Raw genomic sequence first — 19,805 nt, 5'->3', positions numbered from 1 at the left:
CATAGTATTCAAAAATTCATCAGATTCCCCGGTGGAATGGTAGACTTTTCTTAATGAAAGCAGCCCAAGGCTGGCTCTTCATAGGGTCAGATTTTCTAGAAGAGTCCAAGCCCACTGCGACTGCAGAGTGCCCCTTAGCTAAACTTTGACCTTGTTTCACTTTTAGGCTTTTGAATTGATCTGCACTGCATATTTTTAACTAATTATTTTGCACTTTAATACTTATTTTGTATATTTAGCTGCAGTGTGATTTATTTTTAAATTCAGATTCATTACCGTTCTACATAATATATATATAGTAAAATAAGATGTAAAAATAGCTAAAATCATTTTTCACAGAATACTGTAGAAAAATTTGGAAAACACATATTTACAAAGATTAATATAAAGGTTAGTAGAATACCTACACATAACGATGTCAGTGACCATCCATGACTAAAAAAGGGGTTTAGTTCAGCCACCATTTGATATGGGTTTATTATATTTCCTGAAGATAATATGAAGATTAGCAAAGATAATGCATGGAAAGGGAGCATCACTTACCGGCCACAATATTCATTTTTGTTAAGATCAATAAACAAACAAACAACAACAAACGACAAACGACTGTTTTTTATATTTTAATTGCAGCCCTTCTTTCTCCAGGTGTTATTTCATGTGTCATGTTAACTAACTCAGCAATCACAACATATACAGTAGTCAGTAAGATGCAGTGGTATTCAACGATTCTTGTACAGTGTGTTCAGTTTTTTGCACTGACACTTTGTTTTCCTAACTTTCTTCTTGAGAATTAAATTGTACTTTTTAAGCTATTTTAGGGTTTTCAAGTGCAGGTAAAGGAAGAAAGAATGAAGCCTCTTAGCCACAAATAACCTAGAAAAAACGTGTGCATTTTGGTTTGAAATATGATATTCACGTGAATGGATGACTGGTTATTTCCTTCTTTTTATAAACCCATTAAATTGAAGGACAAGAGCTGGCAACTGAATATGCAATCATATTTTTCATAATTTCATATTCTTACTCTGCTTCAGATGAGAGCAGAACTAAGCAACACTTTTTAATTGTACAAGAAGAATTAGTCAGATAGCACAGAGTAGTACAAAACTATAATCACAGATATCTTTAACATCCTTATTTTAACAAAATGTGCTCATTATTTTAGCAAAATGTTTGTTAACATGCAAATATAAGAAGAAACAAATCTCTGGAATAAACATTTTAGTCAGCTAGCTCGTACAAAATTGTGCAATCTCTTTTAATGAGCTCCTGCTACTGAGATACGTGATATTCCGATTTGGGGATGGAATAATAAGTCTATTCTTCTTAATGTTTCTTTAAAACTACCTTTCCTACCCAATTAGAAAGGTGAAAATAAAGTCTGCAAAATTAAACGGTACAATAAATATATCAACATGTCATAGGGAACACAAGGTCTTGTCACAGTAAGAAATTAAGAAAGGCAAAAAAAAAATGGACATAGTATCGTTTTTTGTAAAATGAAAAGTTTTGGCAAGAGCACCAGTAAAATTAAATTTTACAGAAAACAATTCTATGTCATTTTTTTTGCATTTCTTAATTTCTTACTGTGACAAGGCCTTGTGATCAATATGATCAGTCTGTAGTTTGTGTTTTTGTAAATTGCACCAAGGTCTAACAGCATGAATGATGAAGCTGCACCTTTACCAACAGAACCAGCAGAAAACAGCAATACATGACGTAATGTAAAATTCTCCTCTTCTGCTAATTCAAATAAGGATGGTGTGGGGCCAAGCAATGTCAGCTCGCAAGATAAAGAACCAAGCCTTGGACTGAACACCGATTTCATTTCAGGTCCCACTCACTCAAACACTATCACTCAGACTGATATGATGCCAAAATAATGCCACTGAGCCAAGCAGGAATAGCTTTGGAATGGGGAGGAAGAATGGACAAAATGGAACAAAAACTCATACAAGGAAGACAGACAGTGGTCCGCTGCAGGATTCAAATCTAAAATGCTCCCTTAAAAGATGTACAATGTCTAGCGCTGCAGCTCTCATTAATGCATAGCCACTGCACAGTATTTTACTTGCTGTATCTGCCTGGCAGACTAAATGTTTACAATTTTCATTTTAAAACGTGTTGCCATGGTTTGTGTCTTCTTAACTGACATTTCTTTTGTATTTTTTACATTTTTAATTCAATAAAAAGCATATGTCAAACCTATGAGAATTCAAGGGTGGCACGGTGGCACAGTGGGTAGCGCTGCTGCCTCGCAGCTGGGAGACCTGGGTTCGCTTCCCGGGTCCTCCCTGCGTGGAGTTTGCATGTTCTCCCCGTGTCTGCGTGGATTTCCTCCGGGCGCTCCGGTTTCCTCCCACAGTCCAAAGACATGCTGGTTAGTTGGATTGTCGATTCTAAATCGGCCCTAGTGTATGCTTGGTGTGTGGGTGGGTGCGTTTGTGTGTGTGTCCTTTGGTGGGTTGGCACCCTGCCTGGGATTGGTTCCTGCCTTGTGCCATGTGTTGGCTGGGATTGGCTCCAGCAGACCCCCGTGACCCTGTGTTCGGATTCAGCGGGTTGGAAAATGGATGGATGGATGAGAATTCAATGGCAACAAAAATAACAAATAGACAAGTAAAACAAAATACAAGCCGTAAAATGCCATTTCACGAAGAATACTAATTTTTATACAGTCTGCTTTAACACTCAAACGAGTGTTAATGGAATCAGTTTAAACAAACAAAAAAATAGGTCTAAATTTCACATTTGAATGATAGGTTAAGGCAAGAATTTCCACATGCACTGCATGTCTTATTCAAGGCATATTATTTTTCTTTCTTTACTTCTTTCTTTCAATTACCATTGCAAGAAATAAAGATATGAGAAAACAATTCAGGCTTTCGACAACATAAATTACAGCAGAAAGATCAGATCGATAGATGTCGTAATTTGTAAAAGTTGATTTTTCACTTGGTGTTAACTTTGTCAACCAGATGTAGAAGGGTGTCATTACTGACTGCAGGACTTGATTAACTTTCTTACTAGGCTTTTTCATAGTCACTTGAAACAGTTCTTCTTGCTTGGGGGTACACATTCCATATACTTACAAATCTGATTGCCTGATTATTAGAGAGAGAAATTCAGCGCTTAACATCACCCACACATTAAGTTAACAACTGTGAGGAAAAGATGCAATCTGATTTGAACTGAAAGGACACGCACACACACCTAGGAAAACAAATGCTAGCACACATAATAATGCTGTCAGATTCATACATTTATGTAACAGAAAGAAAAAAAATAGCAAGATTTCAGAGGTGGTAGTTTCGAGATGTGTCAGACTTATTTTTAGTGACTTCTTGTCCAGTATCATTCATATAAGCATACTGACAAAGCATAGTGCTACATCTAACCCTAATAATTATAATGTGTGTGATTTTTTTAGTTCAGATAAGGCTCCTTTATTTGCAAAAAATGGTTTCAGCAGTCTCACAAAATATAAACCCTTCTCTTTTCCTGCTATTTCTTTTGTACTTAAAATTCATCTATCCATTTTATCCAATATCATCAGTTTATTCAATCAAATTAAAGTTAATTCAGGACCAGCTGTAGCAAGTGATAGGTATGAACCGCTGCAGACAAAGTGCCTGTCCCATGGATGGCACAATACCACATTTATGGTCAACTTAAAGTTCCCAATGAATTTAATATACAAGTCTTTGGGATGTGAGAAGAAACCAGTGGACTTGGAGAAAATCCAAAGGGAGTAGCTTTCTACACATACACCCAAGTTCACACTTGACCAGTTCAAAGATGCCAATTAACCTTAGATTACTTTACTGGGATGTAAAAGGAAATCAGAGAACTCTGAAAAAACACACAGACAAGATGAAAATATGAAAGCTTCTCACAAGAAGTTACCAGCCTTGGATTCAAACTCAGGGTCATGGAGCTGTGAAGTACCAGAGCTAAGCACCATGTCAAAAGGCAAATAATATTAACTGTTATTTGATAACTCCATCCATGTTCAAATACAGCATCACAAGGAAGCTGTGGCCTATCCACTTTAGAAAAGCTGTAAGGTAGGAATAAACTCTGGTTGGAAAACCAGTCCACTGCAGTGCAACACATGAACACAGCCACACTTGGGTCAATTTATAATCAGTTGCAAACTACACACCTTTGCAATGTGGCAGGAAAACAAAGTAAGCAGTTAAAAATCCATTTTATAATGATTCCATACATATATATAAAACAAACAGCCGTTGTTACATTGTTTCCACCATTGTGACTGCTACATGGAGATGTCAAGACTGTTTTTGACAGCATTTCTATTCTTTTGTTGTGACTTGCAGGTTTCTCTCTAAGCATAATACAGCACATTGCACTGATCACTGATTGTCTGTCTTCCATAAAATGTGCCAGACTAGGACCCTTTGTGATCCAAAAGAAGATCATCAGGGTTGTTTTGGTGGAAGGCCTTCATTTGAATTAATTCTTTAATGGAGAAAATGATGCATGCTTTGTCTCTTGCTTTCAGGATTACAGTGATGGACCCACGTCTCATCTCTGGTAACAGTCAACTTCAAAACACACAGATCTTCTACATAATGCTTCAGAAATAGAGTCATAACCTCTGTGTGCTGGAAGATGGAGATCAGTGATGCATGACAACAATCCTTAAGCTGTGTAAATGATACAGTAGCTAATGACAAAGAGGTGAATATGAAAAGTTGAAGGGAATCAGATCGGGTCAGGTTGGGGAGCATGCACTGGTACAGCACGTTGCCACAGGCAGACACGTGGTCCAGTCCCACCCTCCAGAAATGACCATCTACCTGCCTTGGTCTGGTCCAGCCACTCAGGTCCTCAACAATGAGGATCCTGCGACCTGGATCACCTTTGTGTAATTGCGTCACATGGCCATAGTGCTGTAACTGATGCTCCCTCACAATGCAGGTAATGTGCCTCATTCGGGACTCTGTGAGCAACTGCTCATTTGACACAAAGTCAAACCAGTGGTACCCAAGGATTCTCCGAAGAGACACAGTACCAAAGGAGTCCAGTCTTCGTTTCATGTCACTGGGTAGTGTCCATGTCTCATGACCATATAGCAAGACAGGAAGCACCAGGACTGCAGTGGGTTGGCACCCTGCCCGGGATTGGTTCCTGCCTTGTGCCCTGTGTTGGCTGGGATTGGCTCCAGCAGACCCCCGTGACCCTATGTTCGGATTCAGCGGGTTGGACAATGGATGGATGGATGGAAGCACCAGGACTCTAAAGACTTGGACCTTCGTCCTTTTGCACAGATATCAGGAGTGCCACACATGACCTCATGACCCCCCATGCTCTCCCAATCCATCTACTGACTTCATAGGAATAGTAACCAGAGACATGAATGTCACTGCTGAGGTAAGTAAACCTCTCCACAAGGTCGACACTCTCTCTGCAAACAGACACACTGCCGATAGCTGTGCCTAAGTGGTCATTAAAGGCCTGGATATTGTTTTTTATCCAGGACACTTGCAAGCCCAGACACTCAGACTCCTCGCTCAGTCTCTCGAGAGCCCCAATCAGAGCCTCCATTGACTCAGCAAAGATCACAGCATCATCAGCAAAGTTAAGATCAGTAAATCTTCACCAACAAATGCCTCACAGCTGCTGGACCCCACGACCTTGCCCAGCACCCAGTCCATGCAAGCATTGAACAGAGTAGGAGCAAAAACACACCCCTGACGAACCCCAGAATCAACTGGGAAAAATGCAGAAGATCTGCCTGTACTCTGCACAGCCCTCACAGTATCAGTGTGCAGGCCGGCCATGACATCCAGCTACTTCGGGGGGATCCAGTGAAGTCTCAGAATGTCCCACAGGGAAAGAAAAAAGCAGGCTCATCTGAACAAGTGTCAAGTAGATAGATAGATAGATAGATACGTAGGCAGGCTTTGAGTGGTATTCACTTGCTATTGACTATTTAAATGTAACTTCCTCTTGTCCCTTTAACCAATGTGCACACTTGTACATTTAGAACGTTTAAAGTGCTTTTGATTTGTCCGAGTTTCCTGTATTGGTTTAGAGGTGCCCAAGTAATAACTGTGACAGGAGAGAACAATTAAATTCACTTCAATGAGTTAATCATCATGCGGGTGATGCCACTAGCTGTTCTTCAGTATACTGTATCTTATACCCCCACAGATCCCTTATCATTCTACATTTATGAATTTTATATTGTAATTAATTTTTAATAGATAAAATGTAGGTCATCTTCAGAACTTTATGATTCAGTACTAAATTTAATTCAAGCATTCATCTGAGGACATTTATATTTTGCAAAATTACCCTAAATTCTACATTTCATAATCAAAACGCTATTACTAATCTAGTGGGTTCAATGCTATAAAGAACAGTTTTTGCATATTCTTAAATTTTAATTGCAAATGAATCCTTTTTTCTCAAATGTTAGTTCTCACACTTATATTTGAACAATTGAAACTTTAGGTAGTTCATAGAGTTAGTGCAAAAATTAACTGTGCAGTAGGAAAATGTCTCATTAGCTAGGATAATGTATCATAATAATTCAGCAGGATATTTATCATAAGATTATTTTGAGTGGTGCAGGACTGAAAGTGAGACTGAAGAAGGGGTACATCAAAAAATAACAAATAAAACACAATGATAAGAGTTCTAGTGGATAAATTCCACACAGGTCAGCTTGAGAAAATTAAACTCTTCTGGGATGTTCTTTTCAGTTTACTTCACTTCAGTTGAAGTTTATTGGCAAAGAAAAAAGGAAAAGAACAAAATAATTGAGTCTATAAGACATTGTTGGATCCTACTAATCCCGTTCAGGTTCATTAAATGGCTGGAGTCAATCCTGGCAGCAGGCATGTTTCTACTGTTTAATCTAAAAAAATCAAAATCTTAGCATTCTACTGACAAGATGCAACATAAAAGGAACTCATGAAGAGAAATTTAGCTAAGGGTGACATGGCAAATGGAAACGATTAACTACAACATTTTGATTTTGTCTCCTCTGTTGTCAACTGGTCATAGTTCAACAATTTATTAAGGAACACAGAGTGTTGGTTCCTATGTACAGTATGTTAATCAGTTTGCTCTTTGTTTTTATCTGTGTATTTTTAAGAAATCTGTGTGTTTATGAGTACAAATTCTAGAGAACTTTTCACAAAGCTCTGTACTTGCACTGTACAAAAGTAAACTGAATTGAATTGAACACATTAGCTTCAGGAAGTTATTTTTTTTAAATGGGGTGCTGGCTACTGTTACAGCAGCTAAATGTAAGTAAAGAGAGGTAAAACGATGATTAAAATGGAAAGTAGATTTGTATAATAAAACACATTGAGATTAAAATATAATTTAAGGTTGAAAGCATCTGAGCTGTTACTTTGAAGCAAGGGAAGTCAATATAGATCATTTCAACTGGAGTTTTAGAGATCATTTTTGATATTTATCTTTACAGAAGAAATAAGAAGATCCATAAAATTTCTCCAATGTTTGGATTTTTTGTATTTGATAGTGAAGAAATGCCCATTTTTGTGATTACATGTTTTATTTCAAAGTCTTTGATCTCACTGAGTTTAATACCACACTATGTGACCAGTGCTCCATTAACATTCTCTTCCAGTTGCATATTACTGTATTTAGCAAGGGAATGTGACATGTGGCTAAATGCCATCCAGTTATCCCCAGCTTACTGGTTCAATCAAATTATTTAGCTTAGCTGTTGGTATACTGTAAAGATAATGTAAACCTAGTTTAACAGTTTACAAATGTAGAATTATTAAATAAGATACAAAAACTACTGCATTTCTAACATAGAATCATGAGGATGTGAAGGTGTCCAGTTGGGAAGTCAAGGAGTAGCATCGTTGCTTTATGCAGTGATGTTGTCCTGTGTCTTATTTGACTGTAACCTTCAGCATGCACTTGAGTAATTTGCTGCCAAGTGTGAAGGGGCTGGGAATCAGCACCTCCAAGTATGAGGTCATGGTTCTCTCTTGGAAAAGAGTGGATTGCGCTCTCCGGGAAAGAGAGTTACAACTGCCTTTACTGGTTTAAGCTCAAGTATCTTGGAATCTTGTTCACGAGTGATGGAAAAAATCAACATGAAATTGACAAGCGGATTGGAGCAGCAGCAGCTGTTCTGTGGCTGCTGTACCAGTCTGTGGTGGTCAAGCAGGAGCTCAGACTAAAGACAAAACTCTCTGTTTACTGGTCGATCTATATCCACGATAGAGTGGGATGCTCCACAATTCAGGAGCACCTCAAGGTAGAATTGCTGCTCCTCTGGATTGAGAAGAGCCAATCGAGGTGGTTTGGGAATGTTGTTTGGATGCCCCGCTAGAGTTGCTTTGGGCACGTCACACTGGGTAGAGACACTGAGGCAGGCCTAGGACACACTGGAGGTATTATGCCTGGGAATATTCCAGGAAAAGATGGAATTTGTAGCTGGGAAAAGGTCATTCTAGGAAGACCTGTTTGGCCTGCTACTAATGCGACCCTCACCAGGAAAAGCAGTTTCAGAAGATGAGATGGGATGAATTCTTAAAAAATAAAATTTACCTTAACAATGCCCAAAAGACTGGCAAATCACTAAGCAAAACAAATTATAGACTGATTGACGTTAAAAAAATATAACCATAATTAATTAGACACGTCTCTTTTCAAGGATGTGCTGTTAGAAAAGTAGGCTGCACTAATAATGGCCATCTGGAATTGACATTATGTAAATCCTGCATTTGTACACATTATCTTTCACATTTAAAAGATGATCTCTTTTAAAAGACCAAACCAACTCCTTTTAATGTTTTTTTTATACAGAAGTTTATCACAAGGACATTCACACCAAGAAAAAAGTAATAAAAAAAGATGACTAACCTAACCCACCTGAGCTTGGCTCACAGGGATCAATGTCCTCATCATCGCTAGGACATTCTGCTGATGCCACCAGGATGTCATCTGTTGACTGAAAAAAAGAAATATGCGAGTGAGTAATTATAAATGACACTTCGGTGTATTGCAGTTTTGTTTACAGCTTTACTAAAGAAAAGAAAAGAAATAATTGTGTTTGGATCAAACAAATTTTAAGCAGTTCCAAATGAAAGCTAGCATTTGGAAAGCGCATTATATTAAGAGCAAAGTGCCTCACAATATTAATATGTACTATACAATACATTTTTCCACATTCAAATTGCTTAACTTTAAACTCTGCAGATATGTAGCCTTGGATGTTGTGTATACCACTTTTCAAAGGGAAGAATGGTTTATAGAGAATTGAATTAGGAACTTTAATGAAAGGCATTTATAGTAAGTTATTTTTGTATTTTACATAAAACATAGAAACATTATACATAAGATACAAAATATTTTTAGCTGTATTTTAACCCTTAAGGAAAAAATAATGTTGCCAGCATGTATCTAATCTTTTTCCTCCTTCTGTATGTGTTTACATATGCACATAAGCATATATAACATGAAGCACAGAAAATTAGACACAGCACTGGAGGCTTTTTTTAAACTTTGAGACAAAAGTACCACAGCAGTACATACAAACTCATTAGAGATATTCATGAGTGAAACAGGAATAGAAGAAAAACTCAAACTGAGAGTGTGATTAGATTGGGGTCAGCATCAAGCGCTTTATTGTTTAACATTAAACAAAATCAGGACAGCAGTGAAGAAAGGTTCGCTGTTGTCTGTGTTTCGCAGATGATTTTGAGTACAAATTAAAAGGGAGGAGCTGGAAATGGAATTACAGAAGTAGAGAGATGCTCTAGAGGTGTATGGAATGAAGATAACCAGATCAAAGACTCCAAATGTGTTCTCCAACTTCAGTGAAGAACATAAGAATGGAAAAGTGAAGCTGAGAACAGATAAGTTAACAAAAGAGGAATCTTTCCCATATTTAAGATTCAAAGGAACAGTGGGTTAAAGGTGGAAACTAAACAGAGAATTTGGAAAAACTGCAGAAACTGTATCAAAATAATTTTTGAAAAAAGGAGAGTAGCCAAGATAAAAATGAAAATATACTAAATGGTAACGAGAAAAGCAACAATGTACAGTTCAGAAACTTTGGGATCAACCAGAAGGGATAATGAAAGAATGTAGGTTGAAGACAAAAATGCTGCAATGAGTATACAGGTATAGGGTGAACGAAATGGATTGAGTGAAAATAGAAAACAGGTGATGATGGAGGGAAGAATCCACTGGGCTGGACACATATGGAGAAAAGTGGGAAGAGGTGTGATGTGGAGAATTTAGAGATGGAGCTGTCAGGAGAAAGAAGGAGAGGGAACCCAGATACCAGATGCAAGGATGTAGTAGAGAAGGATACGCAGAAGACTGGGTGTAATAAAGAGATGATTGGAAATAGCATGTGATGGAAAACAGAGGTATACCTTCATTACAGAAATCCCTGATAAGAAAAAAGGCAGAGAGAAAGAAGACACAGGAAAATTGTTATATGTACTTACTTAAACCTTTAAATACCTAGCCTCTTTTAAGCCTAACGAAAGGCTTGCACACTTAAATAATTTTGAAATCTAACCAGTTTCAATTCTGTTTTGTTTTCTCTAAATCTTGTGATACAAGACAACACTATTTCAAATTTAACCAGCTAGTTCCTTCTGGTCTTGGAATGCATCTCTAGTGTCAGATTCCAGCCTCACACTATCTCATGTTTCTTAAGCAATTATGGACATTAGTCAGAGTAGATGTTTCAGTTTAGCATCAAGGCATAAAGTGCTCATGGGCCTTATGCCCCAGAATATATTAAGGAACTATAAGACTGAAAAGATCATGTTAAATAAGCCATGCAAAAAGTGAAGACACAAGAGTGGCAAGAACAAGGGGTCTATGCAAATGTTAAGCTGTGATAGTAAAATCAAGAAAATACAAAAACACAAAGCAATAACTAGGGGCTAAGAACAATTACCCAAAATACAGCACAGCTCAGTGGCAGTTAAAACCAATGGAGTTCACATACAAACTCCAGATGCCAGGCCAATGGCTGTTACATAGCATTGACAAATACAAGTTAGGACAACTCTGAGTATCAGCACTTTACTCAATTCTCTGCAAATAGCTAAACAGTCATTTTTTGTTAGATCTGGTAGATTTTGGTTCAAGGACCAGCTTAATTTTCTCCAAGATCTAAAATCAAATGGAATTTTGGCTGTCTTATTGTCAGGCTGCCAACTGACCTACCTCTCTTTTCTTTACTTTGCCATTTCACTTGGATTAATGACACAGAATGTATTTAACTTTTACAGTTTTGAATCAGTATCACATTCTGTAACTTACTAGCCAAGGGTATTATGGACTTGAACTGCTAAGATAAATAATGTATACAAATATCATTATCACAAGAAGTGACCATCTTCCCTTGCATTCAAATCTGTTTCACATTGTCCCATATTGAAACATTTCCATATTGGGTATGACAACGCAAGCGGAAACTAGACAAAAAAACTAAATTACTGTGAATAATGGTTAATGTTATACTGTTATCTCTTTTAAACTGAAATTTGCAATTAAGTGTCAAATATATTCAGTGTTCCTGTAGATAAAGTTCTGAACCACACTGGCAGTGTATCCTTTAACAGTTTACCAAAAGCAGACTGGGCAATAAAAAAGTGTACAGATGAAAATTTAACTGCTACATAATTTAACACCTTCACATCTACTAGAGATTTTTTTAAGCTGAAAAGATAACCTGCTTCTACTTTTTGTTTTTACCCAGCATTAATAAGATCCAGGTAGAGGTAAATTACTAGCACTGTATACATTGTGCATGAATTCTGATGTTTTACAGTCGCATAAGCAGGGGAAATACAGGCAGAGGCAACAAAGAAAATTAAACAAGCTCTTCTGATCTGTGTAGATACGTCACTTGACCTACATACAGCATGAAGGAACACTTTTTTTGTTTCATTCCTTTGTGAATCTGGAGAAGACAGGCAGGTGTCACAGCAGATTTATACAGAGCCTAGGCTAGGCTCACACCTTCGAATGTACTTCATGCACTAAAGATCTCAGTTATATACAAAAGCAAGATGAGACCCATAAATAATCTATATTGGACACAATGTTCTTATTTTGATAATTATAATATAATTTCTAAAGTACATGTCAGTACTATAGCTTTTGCATCATTTGATAACTATTGAATTATTTACTTCTAAAAGAAAAGGGCATCCACAATATATAAATCCATTTAATTCTGTCTACTATGTATCCTCTAATTTCCACCCATTTCCAAACTGTAATCTTTCTCCATCATTGAGGCAAACATTTTCACTCTATTAAACTGCAATTACATATCACATAATGTTTCAAGAAAGATCCGAGGTCAACTGATAATTTTAAAATTGCAGTAAAAATATTATGGCATATGGACTTTTTCCATCTTATTCACAGTACAATAGACATTCTACTATATTTATAAGGAAACAAACAATGTTTAAATGGTTTACCTATTGATGCATTATAATTAGCTAAACTATAAAATCCCCACACAAAGACTTTAGTAGGAAACACGGGAAGAAGTGAAATTAAAGCAAAAAAACAAAAGCATGTCTATACCCAGATGGCAGTGGGAGTCTGAAATAAAGTGGCCAGTCATGCTGCTGAAGCAGATTCCCTGCCGTTACTTAAGAAATGACTCGGTGAGATACTAGGACAAATTACCCAACAAAACAAAATCAGGCAGAACTGAATAGCCTGACTGAATATCGATAAATGTAATAGCTAAAAAGAGCTGACGGACATTCATAAAGAGTTCTGAAAGTCACAGACAGTTTCAGAAATTACAATATGTGGAATTTAAAATTATTAAACATAAAGATTAAAAATAAATCCTGTATGTTTTCTTTGCTAAAACAACTTCAGTAGTTACTAAGAGGAAGGAGAACATGAGATGACACAAATTTCATCTCTGGACGAGATATTCATATTAAATGTGTGACTGTCAAAATTGTACCACTTGTAGTGTGTGTTGCCAGTCACACAGCACTAAATCACACAGCGGTGTAAATATTTAAATGAGATTGTTTTCTCAGGGAAAAATGAGTATGTGTGCTAATTGGGTTTTGGTTAAGAAATGTCATATGAAACTGTAGGCCTTCAGCTTAAAAGACAAATTCATATTTTGGTGGACGTATGTAAAGACTACTTAAAACTGTGAGAGTAGACAAAGTAGTGGGAAATATTTTGGAAGGAAATTCATTATTTTTTTCAGAAAAAGAGGTAACCTGTGTATCTCCATATGATTACATTTTAGTAACCTTTGTTATTCATAGAATCGGCGGCTCTGTCAATTTTTGTCCTCATGGCAAGCAGTGCAGTCTAGGATAATGACAATCTTAAAAAAGTATTTACTATTTAAAAAAATCTGATACACAATAATCATTAAAGCCTTTTGGAAAGTAGCATTAAAATGATGCTGCTTTATACAACACAATAGATAATCTCTTCTAGTTTTACTGTTCCAAAAATATTGGGATTTTAAATCGTTTGTTTTTACAAATCGACAACTTATGGCACTGACAATTAAAATTACATACTATAATACGTATAATTGTATTGCATAGTACTCTCGGAAAACTAAATTTTTCTACTATGCTGTAAAATACTGTCATATAGAAACAAGGTCAACTTTATTTTAATCTCACAAAATTAAAAATAATTTGGTCATAAAAAGAGAAAGTCAGAAAAATACCAGATAAAAAAATATTATATTTATATACTCAAAAGAGAGTAAAAAGAGTAAATAAAATACAAATGGAAACTTCATTTCATTAATTTTGATGTAATTGCTGAGGTTCTCTTTGTTATTAAAAAGCCTAATTGTTGAAGGCACAAAAGATTTCTTGTATCAATTTGCTGCTCTGCTGTATTGTGGGATTTTATTTTATTCCATTTTTTTTAAATATAAAAATGGAATGTATTGTATACTACTGAGAACAAGTGGAATACCTTTAGGAAAAGGTACGAACATAGCTGTTCCACAATCATTCGCTCAAACTAAAACATCTCTGCTTGTTTCTTTCATCGTGTGTTGCAGTTCACAAGATTAACTTCATATAAGGCTATTAGCAGCAACGCAGTATATTTCAGAATAACTGAAAAAGTATGGAATCTTCATAGCTAAAGAGAAACAATAAGAATAAAGAATTACGTTTTATATAAATAATTTCTGAGCTACAGCTATGCTGATGTCCTGTTCCAATATTGTCCAAGGCTGTCCTTGACCCATAGTTATAATTCAAGGACACAGGAGTCTTCTTGAACCCAGGCAACTCTGTAGTTTGATTTCCTGTATTTGACTGTACTGCATATCATATTGTCCACTATTGATTTCATAGAGATCTACTAAACATTCTCACTTACAGTCTATGTGAATGTTTTTAAGTCAATTTAAGATGCTATAGAATTCTGACCTCATATTATATGACTTATGGTTTCAAAATACTGTTAAAAATGTCACAATCATGAACCTTAGAATGTTTTATTTTAAAAACTCTGATAATATCTATCATTACTCAGGAGAATAAACATGTTCTTATGGTATAACCCAAAAAGTATCTTTCAAAAAGTAGGACACAAGATGCAGTAGGCTAAGAATATTCAGTGTGGAAATATAAATGATTTTCTCTTTAAAACTACTTTAGTAAAAGAAAAAAAGTTTTAGTAACCTGATTTTTTTTATTATATCTCACTTTTAAGACATGTTTCAATAATATTACAATATTTAATATTCTCATTTCTTTTTGTTCCAAATGTTATTTTGTTCTAAAATTTAAAAAAAATAAAACTTTGATAAATGATTTGAACTGTACAAAGACAGATTGATAGGAGCTCAATGAATAAAGAAATACATATTATAACAAATAAATACACAACAGACATAAAACTTCTGACCTGATAAGAGGGCAGTCACAGTGAGGAATTATAAAGGCGTACTAATGATGGTACAAAAGAGCCCCAGTAATGTTTGTTGATGTAAATGATATTCAATGTTGCATTGTCATAGTTCGCTTATTTCTAAATAGCTCTTTTAACGACTTCAGAGACATGACTGATTCACAAGTAAGGTGCCATAGTTTTCAATAAACAAAATAATCTTGCCCTGGCACAAACCCAGTAAAAGGTAGAAGTTCTGCCACAGACACACACGCCCAAATGCACACACACATAAATATACTGTATGTGTGCAAATACTTGACTGTAACATAATAAATACATTACAGCCCAGTTTATATGCTTTCTTTGACCCTTATCTTTAAGAGCAATGACAAACTAGCACAGTGCAAAACAGCATTTCTTACAGTTGTTATAAAACACATTGTACCAGACATTTAGACATTATATAACTGCTTTTATAATGAGACCAAATGTGTCAACTAATTCAGTCTGCATCAATGATGTCTTGTGGTATAACAAAGTTAAACTAAGAGGTAATCTGTGTTTTCTTCTACCGTATAATAGCAGCAATAACCTTACTTTAAACATTATACCTTTTATTAGAAATAACAGAATTTCTTTTCAAAATAAAAAACATTAGGTTCATCTGTTCATTCATCTGTATTTACAGTCAAATACAGGGTCATGGAGTACATAAGCCTTATGAATGTAACTTCTTAAACCAATTCAGTGTCACAAGGAGCTCAGCCCAGTAGATGTAAGGCTGGAAACCTTGCTGATCTCCCAGGCACAAACACCAGTATAACCAATTATAGCTCCTTTACAGACACAGGTTAATAGTACAGCATGTTTGAAGACTGTGTAAACTCCACAGTGAAAGTGTAGCAGCCTAAATCTGAACTCATGTATGGCACATCATTAACACTACTCAATGAGCCATTGTTCCCAGTGAATCTTATTTTACTGTCAAGGAAAAAAATAATATAAATCTGTGGATTTCCTTAATATTAAAGTAGGAAAAAATTCTGAATCTAATTCAGCTAAACTTAAAATAAATATATACTGACAAAATGAAGTGAAACTAATACAAGTTCAGTGCAATAGTATCACCACACCAGCATTTAAGAAATGGCATCATAATTCCTAGCTTATAAAACAGTTCCTTCAGCCCAGTAGAGTAATTTGGTAAGATAATCTTGGAGGGTTGGTGGGTAGGGCTGCAAATAGGAGGGAAAGAAAATACGCAAAATAACATGATTAGTTTGAACCTGCTACAATCTATCCAAAGAAAAGTCAGTAACACTTTAGTTTAGGGCATACACAAATACTGTACATCTATCACTCATTTACTCATATGTAATAAGACCTTAAAAAAGGCTTCTTTTGGTCTTCATACCGCTAATAAAACATCAGTAAAGTGATTAATGATCTCTGTGCAGTGTGGCACATTGACATGATGGTAAAATGACTTGTTAATATGAAGGATTCACAGGACTAAATACATAATATCAAGAGAAATGTGTCTTAGTTAAGCCACCTCAGAGCACTCCAAAGTGAAGTTTTGTTAGCAGGTCACGTTGCAGAGATGAAGAAACACTTCACTGATGCTTTGTAAGTGTTATGGGGACCAAATGAAGTGTATGTTAAGGTCTTGTTACATAATAGTAAATGAGTAAAAGAGGCATTTTTTCAGTACCTAAACGGTCACCGAAAACTCCTTTTAAAATTGTGTTAGTTTGCTTTTAAAAACTAAACAGGAAATATATTAAATGTTTAGCAATAGTTTTATTTTGGTGAAGGAAGCTCAACTCCACACATAAAATCACTGAATATCATTGAATACGTTATTATGTTAAACTAAACTGATGAAGTGTGAAAACTGAAATGAAATTTATGTGGGACTAATAAGGTAAGGAATTAAAATGCTGATAAAATGATTATGATCACAGATTACAAATTTTCAGGCTGTGTTTCATGAAATATTCATATCAAATAATAAAAGATAACAAAAACATTAAGTTTTAGATAATGCTTAATATTAAAAAAAATTAAGGATGCAGGAAATGGTATGAAACGAAACTGATAAACTTACATTTGTGTAGTAAAAAAATGCTTAACAGATACTGGTGGGAAAGAAATTGTTTTACAGAGAATAATCCTAAAGAAGGATAATGAAAACCACAAACCTGTTAGGTCTCATTATCAAATCACACTTCTTAATTATATGGTAGGAAGCTAAATGATATACGACTGGTTAGTAATTCCATTAAAAAAATTATGAAAATTACAACCATTAAATTTTTAGGAATCTTACCAGATCATATAGCTTAGTTTTTGTATAGAGCCTTAGACAAAAATTAACATCAGGGAGCTCTCTACAAAAAAAATTCTATTAAAAAATGAAAATAAATAAGTTTATAAATTACAGTCACAGAAGTAAACTCAAGCCTAACAGTAAGTGAAAAACTGAAGAAGGACAATACAATTTACATTGCGTGATCACAGCCCAAAATAAGCTATCTGTTAATTTCCTAATATACATATTCTATGTATTAAATTTAATTTAATTTTCTACAAACATAAGCAAAATCTGAGTTACCTAAATTTAGTGCTATTTTACAGTATTGTATATAATGTATGACAAAGAACTGTTCCGCTATTGATGACATGGTGACAAGGTTTGAGAATGTTTAAAAATATTCACGGTCCTTCATTAATTTCACTTAAAAATATAATTTAATCTTCCTTAGATCCATAATGACAGATAAAATAGATAACAGAAAACAGAAGTGCCTTTTTGTGTTGTTACTGATGCTCCAGTTGGTGACAAGGAAACCAGAGTTGAGTGTGAGAGGCCCCTTCCTACAAAGCAAGCACAAAGCTTTGCTGTCACCATCATGGTCTGCTGTTTAAGTTCCAGCTTTGTGATCACAAGAAGTTTCTGTGGACCACAGAAAAAAGGGCTGTTGTTGCTTCTGTAGCTGGCAAGGACTGCAAAACCATTTTTAAGAACAATGGCAGGCAATTTTGGAATCAAGTGCAGAATAAAGACATGAAAAAGTACCTTCGAAATGCATTACTTGTTTAACCAGGACTGCTTCATCTATTATTTAGACCTGATCAAAACTTGATGCTATTATAGGTTAAAGTAATAAAGGAGAAAATGCTTAAAGCCATTACTCTTAGAGCCTGGATATTCAAATTCAGGATTGCAGGTGCTCACAGACTATTAGGGCAGCATCTAGCACAAGGCAGGAATTTGTCCTAGATGGGCTGATTTAAAGCCTCCGGTTAAGCTGTGGGAGGGAGGACACTGTTGAAACTTGAGAAAAACCCACACACCTTAAGACAGTGTCAGTATAATATCTGTGTTAGCCACTATGTCACTCTGTCACCTGTACAGGAACAGAGGAAACTGAAAATGGTTCAAAAACCACTACTGTACATCAATTTTCAGAAACACACACAGCCAAGATTCCAAATAATCATTTATTAGGCTGTGCACTATATTTTATTTAGGAATCAATGCTTATTATATGCTTATACCAGCAGACATAATAATATCTGCAGAAGTAAAAAAATAATCTTGCGCTACTAAATTTTAATTGCTAAGCCCCACTGTTAAAAAGCCACCTTTTTGTTTGACTCAATGCATGTAGTTTTACCTGATTGCATACACAAAACCTGATATTTGTATAATTTGAAAACAAAATGCCCCTAACACTTAAGGACATATTATGTCAAATACTGACACCTGGATTGAATCTGATTTAACATGAATTTTATTCTTCTGAAAGCAATGATCTGTTTTTAATGTTTCAAGGAAAATGAACAGCTAAAGACAAGTATGCAGGTTGGGATCAGCAGGATTCAATACACCTTTCCGGTTTAATTTCAGTTTAACATTATTGAATCTGCTGTGAAGGACAAGCATCTCACTGATGGAAGTCACCCATCTGGTGCAAGTTACTGCCAGGAAAGACTGGGTACTGTGATAGAAAGCACATTTGCTTTTTTCAGTTGATTTATGAAAGTGGTTCTTTTATTCTTCCGGCCTGTGTATCAAAGTGTTGATACTTGATATGCAATAACAACATCAATTGTTTTGAAGAGGATTCCGAAATTCAATAAGTAGGAAGTTGAGTTTTTATTAGACAGCTGCGTATGGATTCTCAATACATGTTTGGTACCCACTGAACATGGTGCACTACTGTGTTCTGAGTATCAGCATACAATACAATACAGCAATTTAATTCTAACACATAGGCATCTCATACACTGTAATTAATCTTGCTGTGTGTGTTCAGGTCATAAACTGTATGCATTGATTTATAAATTAATCTTGTCTAACTCTATGGTCCTATCTACACAACAATTACTGTTAGGTTTATTCTGAATATTATAAGCTTTTCTTCCAATATGTTTTAAACTGCCTAGCGCGGAAGTTGGCATTGCTGCTTCACAACTCAAGGCCAGTAGTTTTGAATGAAGGCCTTGTGACTGTCCGACTGGGGTTTGCATGCTCTCTCCGCGTCAGTGTGGATGGAGCAGGTAATTTAAAATGACTTTCAAATGACCTGAATTGCACGAATCTGTGAATATGCCCTGTGATAGACTGGTGGCCCATCCAATTGAGATACTGCTAGGAGAGGCTCCAGCTCTTTAAGACCATGAATTGGATTAAACAGGTTCTCTTACTAACTGAATCTGCTTGTAACTAAAGAAATTTATAAGTGGCATCCTTCTATTCTTCATAAGTAAAACACATTTTTAAATGGTAACTTTTAAAAGACACTTGATGTTGTTTAAAAGGAAAAAAAATACATTTCATGCAATATATTCATTTAATCCTTTTCAGTTCTGTTCATGAGATATCC

At 35.5% G+C, this 19,805-nt stretch overlaps 1 protein-coding gene across 28 annotated transcripts in view; it reads right to left on the bottom strand.

Moving 5' to 3' along the window:
- The window catches only part of nrxn1a (neurexin 1a), a 1,087,315-nt gene that overhangs the window by 19,944 nt on the left and 1,047,566 nt on the right, over positions 1 to 19,805 (bottom strand). For 18 of the 28 annotated variants that reach the window (XM_051919388.1, XM_051919399.1, XM_051919393.1 and 15 more), the window contains one exon: positions 8,884 to 8,971. In XM_051919388.1, the coding sequence (XP_051775348.1) occupies positions 8,884 to 8,971 (88 nt within the window). The remainder of the gene's footprint in view (positions 1 to 8,883; positions 8,972 to 19,805) is intronic. The other 10 variants (XM_051919392.1, XM_051919400.1, XM_051919396.1 and 7 more) reach the window with 1 other exon arrangement.

The sequence above is a fragment of the Erpetoichthys calabaricus genome, chromosome 15, assembly GCF_900747795.2.
Source record: "Erpetoichthys calabaricus chromosome 15, fErpCal1.3, whole genome shotgun sequence".
Taxonomy (NCBI): domain Eukaryota; kingdom Metazoa; phylum Chordata; class Cladistia; order Polypteriformes; family Polypteridae; genus Erpetoichthys; species Erpetoichthys calabaricus.
This window is presented reverse-complemented; position numbering and strand designations above follow the sequence as displayed.